General features: G+C 61.9%; 2 protein-coding genes across 2 annotated transcripts in view; both read left to right on the top strand.

The window, feature by feature from the left end:
- The window catches only part of LOC104509297 (ankyrin-1-like), a gene marked incomplete at its 5' end in the record, with an annotated part of 24,130 nt that extends 23,562 nt beyond the window's left edge, over positions 1–568 (top strand). Inside the window, 1 exon segment of the mRNA XM_010151186.1 lies at positions 494–568. Within this exon segment, the coding sequence (XP_010149488.1) occupies positions 494–568 (75 nt within the window).
- A 329-nt stretch (positions 569–897) lies between these two features.
- LOC104509296 (ankyrin-1-like) lies at positions 898–3,901 on the top strand. Its single transcript, XM_010151185.1, has 4 exons — positions 898–1,118; positions 1,295–1,378; positions 1,653–1,820; positions 3,805–3,901. The coding sequence occupies exons 1-4, from the start codon at positions 900–902 to the stop codon at positions 3,829–3,831; spliced, it is 498 nt and encodes a 165-aa protein (XP_010149487.1). The 5' UTR covers positions 898–899; the 3' UTR covers positions 3,832–3,901.
- The last annotated feature ends 1,295 nt before the right edge of the window (positions 3,902–5,196 follow it).

The following is a 5,196-nucleotide window of genomic DNA, read 5'->3' as shown; positions in this document are numbered from 1 at the left end:
TGAGGGTAAGAGCAGGGGGACCTGGCCCCGCAGGAAGTGGAGACCCTATGGACAGCCTTTTCCTGAGCTTGCCTCAGGCAGACCAGGTGCTAGCGGAGGCACAGCCTCCTGGCAGGCTTCCTGCCCCCTGCCCCTGGGGGTGCCTCTCAGCCCAGAATAGCCTGCTGCGCTTGATACCTCGGCTCTTGCTCTCCATTTATGACCGAGCCGGCCTCCTTGCCTGTTTCCTTATTGAGTGTCTGCCCTGGCCACTGGCCCAACAGCCTGCTGGAGCCAGAAATAGAGCTGGTCAGGGGGCCAGGCTGCGTGGGGGGCACCCTGCCATGGCCACGCAGAGCTGGCAGGTACAAGGTGAGGGCAAACACCTTTCCCTGGCCAGACAGGCATCCTGGCAGCACAGCCGTGCTCGGAGGTGGGTGCTCAGCTCTGCAGTGTGTGTCTCCCGAGTCATGTGCAAGTCCAGTGACACCCCAAGCCCCTGGCTCCTGCCCAGGGCTTCATTTGTCTCATGACGGACTGCACGCTGCCCTCCCGCCGCAGCCAGAAAGACAGGTTGTTGGCGAGCTGACGGAGAAGGGGGACAGGGCTGTCCTGTTGACTGCCTGGCTGGGGACGGGTCGTGCTGCCGCAGTCCTGGCCCCATGTCTTTAACAGAAACTGAGTGCAAAGGACACCCCACCTGCCCACTCCCTTCTCGCCGCCCACCGCCAGCTGAGCTGGGGCAGCTAGGGTTACAGCAGTCTCCCCGCAGAGCCAGGGCACCTTTCGGGCAGGCTGCACACCCGCAGGGCTGCTCCTGCCCTGGGGCTTTGCCTTTCCCAGCCAGAGAGCATGGCCGGACTCTGAGCGGGGGGCTCAGACCCGTGGGGGGGACTCGCAGCTTTGTGCGCTGAGGAAGGATGTGGGCTTTCCTGGCCCAGGTGCTCATCGCCCTGGTGCTGCTGACCTTCTTCCTGGTCAGCTGCCAGAACGTCATGCACATCGTCAGGGGTTCTGTCCGCTTCCTGCTCAAACACGCCCACCGCGAGCTGGACAAGGAGCTCGGGGAGAGCCAGGGGCTGGCGGACGACGAGGAGACTCTCTCTACCAGGGTCGTCCGCCGGCGCGTCCTCGTGAAGGTAATGAGCAGGGAGCTGAGAGCCCAGCCGTGGGGCAGACGCAGAGGAGAGCAGTGAAGGGAAAGGGCAGGGCATGAGACAGAGACTGTGGGGTGCATGTCAGCTGTACTGTTCTGCCTGCAAAGGGGCTCTCTGCACCCCCCTGAAATGCCCTGCTGTCCCTCCTGTCACTGCAGGGGAACGAAGTCCTTCATCTCCCTGGAGAGCGGGTGACTGAGGAGCAGTTCACAGATGATCACGGCAATATCATCACCAAGAAGGTGAGTGATCAAGGGCATGGTGGGGGCAAGGGCATGCTGCAGCCTTTCTCCTCTCCCCGCTACCCTGCTCCTCCCTGCAGCCCAGGGGTCCGTGCAGGGCACCCACATCCCGCCGTCTTCGGTTACGGTCATGGCACTTCTCCGGCCAGACCCTGCGCATGGGACAGGGGCTGCATTCTCAGGGCCGGACTGGGCGAGGAGGGAGGCGTGGTGCCCGGGGGCTAGCTGTGATGCCTGGGGCTAGCTGTGATGCTAGCTGTGTGGGTCTGCACAGGTCATTCGGAAGGTGGTGCGTCAGCTGGGGCCCAGTGACATGGAGGACAGGCAGGAGCAGGAGGAGCTGATCCTGGAGGGTTCCCTGCAGGAGCCCCAAGACCTGGAGGCTGAGGACGATCGCTTCATGAAATACTCCATCCTGCACCGCGACGGTCTGGGGGCCAAGGTACTGTGTGGCTTATAGCTCTGCCTTGCAGGCACCCTGCCCAGGGCCAGCACTGCCTCGGCGGGACTCACAGGCTCCGGGGCTCCACCACCCTCTGTCCTTTCTTCTGCCCTGCTTTCCTCTCCTGTCTCCCTTCTAAGGCTTCCTGGGGCAGCTCTTGCACACTGCGCCAGTCTTGCTCAGTGTCTTCTGCCAACTGACTCTGCCTTTCCCTCTCCTGTCCTCTTCTGTGTGTCTGTCTGTTCACCTGGGTGATGTCCTGCTTCCTGCCCCTGCGGCTTCCTCAGGAGGAGGTGCGAGTGCGTGTCCCGAAACCAGAGGTCTCCGGGGGCAGGATGGGGGCTCAGGTAGTGAAACGAGCCAGCCTGAAAAGGGGGAAGCAGTGACCCCTCAAATGGCCTCTTTTGAGGTAACCCCACCTTTGCTTCTCCTTCTATCCCAGCTCCCCACGCTGCTGCCTGCTCATGCACATCCTCCTGGGGCAAGTGTCCAGGGCCGTGCCCAGCTCCCGGCTTGCAGACAGGGGCTGCTGTGCTGCAGCAAAGTGCTGAGGGTGGGCAACAGCACGCCCCTGCTGCTAACCCAGGGCCTGGGCCTGGGTGCAGTGGGCAGGGGATGCCCCCTCCGCAGCGATGCTCCAGCCAGCCTCTGGCACTAGCTCAGCACCCCGCTGCACCCGCAGCACCAGGTCCCAGCAGCTATGGGTGCTCAGGGCAGTGGTGCCCCGTGACAGGGCCGTGGGGTTGTTACTCCTGGTTATGCAGGGCTGCAGCAGAGGGCTGATCTTTGCCCAAAACCGCTCCAAGGAGTGGATAGCGTTTGTGTGGGGTCTCATCTCCATCATCCATGAGCACTAACTCCGCAGCCTTGGAGCTTGGTGCCCCTGGTTCGCCTTCCCACGGGGTGCAGCCGGGTGAGGGTGTCACAGTTCTGCTGCCTCTGTCGCAGCACTCCTGGGAAGTTCAAGGCGCCTGCCACTGCCAGCCACGCATCGTGGCACGAGAGGGCGGCAGTGAGGTCTGCTGAAGCTGCTGTGGCCAGGAAAGGGGGTGCAGGCCATGGCAGGATGCTGGTGGACATCAGGGCAGCAGGGATGCAGGAGGGGCAGGGTGCAGGAACATGATGCTTGTAGGGGTTGAGGGCAGGGGACCTTGTCTTTGGCCCAGGGCATTGATCCGCAGCGTCAGCACTGGATTCTGCCTTGAGTGTTGTGCATTCCCTGCTCATCCTGCCTTCCCTGTTGGGTGGGACTAGACCAGGCTCCAGGCAGGGGCGGGCGGTCCTCTGGCCTCTGCTGTACATGCATGGCTGTGTCTGTCTGTCCTCCCTCTCCTTCCTCTCTCCACTGTGTTAGTGGGCTCTCTGGGTGCGCAGGACAGTCGAGAGGCCTGTGGATACCTGTTCCTGCAGACCGTGTCCCCACACCTACTGCCTGCCCCACTCCACAGACAGCCCCTGGGTCTGCCTCTCTCTGGGGCAGTGCTCCTGCTGCCCTTGCTGGTTTCTGTAGCGTGCAGTAGTGGCCCAGGGTGTGTATGAGGAATGTGTGGGGTCTTACCCACTGCTGGGAGTGTGTGAGGTGCAGTCGGTCACCCCGTTGAGGCTGGGAGCTCAGGGATGGCCTCCTCTATCCCAGAGCCTACAGCAGCCCTCCCAGCCCCTACCCAGTGCCATGTTGCCTTTGGTGCAGCCCAGCTCCCGCTCGTTGCTGCTCCCCGCAGCAGCACTGATGCCATCTATGCCATTGCTGCTGGTTCCAGGCAGGACACTTAATGGTGCCCTGTCGCTGTCTCTCCTGTCTCTCCCCCAAAACTTGGCTTGTGGTAGCTGGGCGGGATGGGGGTGTGGGACAAGCACAGGGTGAGACAAGCATAGGGTGCAGAAAGGGCTGGGACTGCCATGAGCCTGGCTGCTCCCACCCCTTCTCGTGGCTGTGCCACCATGGATGCCTGGTAACCCCATCTGTCTCTGTGTGTCTCTCCAGGATTTCACCTCAACACCAAACCACTGAACTCCACACACGTTCTGACACATACCTGAGAAGAGAGGAGAGGAAAGCAGAGAGTGGAGGGGAGCAGGGCTGGCTGTACATGTTTCTATAGGCTAATGGCATGATTTCTGTATGAGACATACTTACCGTCCTATCCGCATGACTGACTGACTGCAAGACGCATGAGCTACAGTACTTAAAACTGACGGAGGGGCCTCCGTCCCTGTCCCGCTGCTGCCAGAGACAGCAGCATGCACCAGGGGCATCCTCGCAGCTCCTCTGGCAGGCAAGAAAACAAGAGGGAAGGAGCCTCCACCCTCGTGCGTTCGCGTGTGTCAATGCATCCCCAGGCCCGTGCTCCAGCTGCAAGAGGGAAGCGGGGGCAGCATGGTGCTGCTCGCCATGGAAGGAGAGGGGCTCAACCCCCCATTGCCCTTGCTGCCTCTGCTGAACTCGCTTCTCGTCCCTCTCAGTGAGTGTTGGGTTGTGGGGAGAGCAGCAGTTGCCAGGGGGTGAGATGAGGGTTGCAGGGAGCACAACTGCCCTGGGCAGAGGGGCTGGCGCAGGGATGCCCTTCCTCTCCCCAGCACATGCAACGTCTCCTGCCAGGGCAGGGCTCTGGGCTGAGCACTGAGCTCGTTGCTTGTGTTGAAAGTGTAAACTGTACAGCAATCAGCCTTGTGTATATGAACCAATAAATACTATGCAAACCCCTAGGGACACTCTAGCAGTATGTACAAAGCACTAACAGCTCCGCTCCCAAATACCTCTTCAGGCTGCAGGACAGGCAAAAACCTTTGGAGTATGTGAGCAGCTCTGGTGAACGGAGCTGGGAGGCTATAGGAGTAAAAGGGGAGCAGACTACCCCTGCCCTGAGCCCCTCCAGCTGAGCCCAGTCCCTTCCAGGCCCAAAGAGAGGGGCCCACAGGTGCAGTCCCATGGACCCATCCGTGGTGCAAGCCCCAGTTTGTGTTGGCTCCAGCTGGGGGGAAGCTGCAGGCCTGTGCTGAGGTGCTTGGGGTGCAGGGACGATGAGTAGTGAGGCAGAGCCATGGGGATGCTTGTGCCACACACAGGGTTGTGCCCAGCTCTACTCAGCACAATATCTGCTCAGGAGATGAGCCAGGAGCTGGCGGGAGCCAGCAGGCCTGTGCTATGCACCCCGTGGAAGGGCTTTGCAGGGTCTCCTGGCCCCGCTGCGAGGGCACATGGTGAGCGTCGCCCGTTGACCCCGTGGCTGCTGATCCTCCCAGGACCAACCCCAGGGACAGGGGGCTGAAACGCCCTGCTGCAGCAGCCTGGACCAAGCAGGGAGCAAGGGCAGCCTCGGGGCCAGCGGCTCTAGCAGGAGAGCAGTGATGGGCAGAGCTGCCCAGGGAACTCTGA

Source organism: Eurypyga helias, unplaced genomic scaffold, assembly GCF_000690775.1.
Source record: "Eurypyga helias isolate BGI_N326 unplaced genomic scaffold, ASM69077v1 scaffold38844, whole genome shotgun sequence".
NCBI classification, from domain to species: Eukaryota; Metazoa; Chordata; class Aves; order Eurypygiformes; family Eurypygidae; genus Eurypyga; species Eurypyga helias.
This window is presented reverse-complemented; position numbering and strand designations above follow the sequence as displayed.

Excerpts from the sequence above, each read along its gene's own strand:
- LOC104509296 (XM_010151185.1), top strand. The coding sequence starts at position 900 with ATGTGGGCTTTCCTGGCCCAGGTGCTCATCGCCCTGGTGCTGCTGACC. Across the intron at positions 1,119-1,294 it reads GCCGGCGCGTCCTCGTGAAG|GGGAACGAAGTCCTTCATCT; the intron begins GTAATGAGCAGG and ends CTGTCACTGCAG. Across the intron at positions 1,379-1,652 it reads GCAATATCATCACCAAGAAG|GTCATTCGGAAGGTGGTGCG; the intron begins GTGAGTGATCAA and ends GGGTCTGCACAG.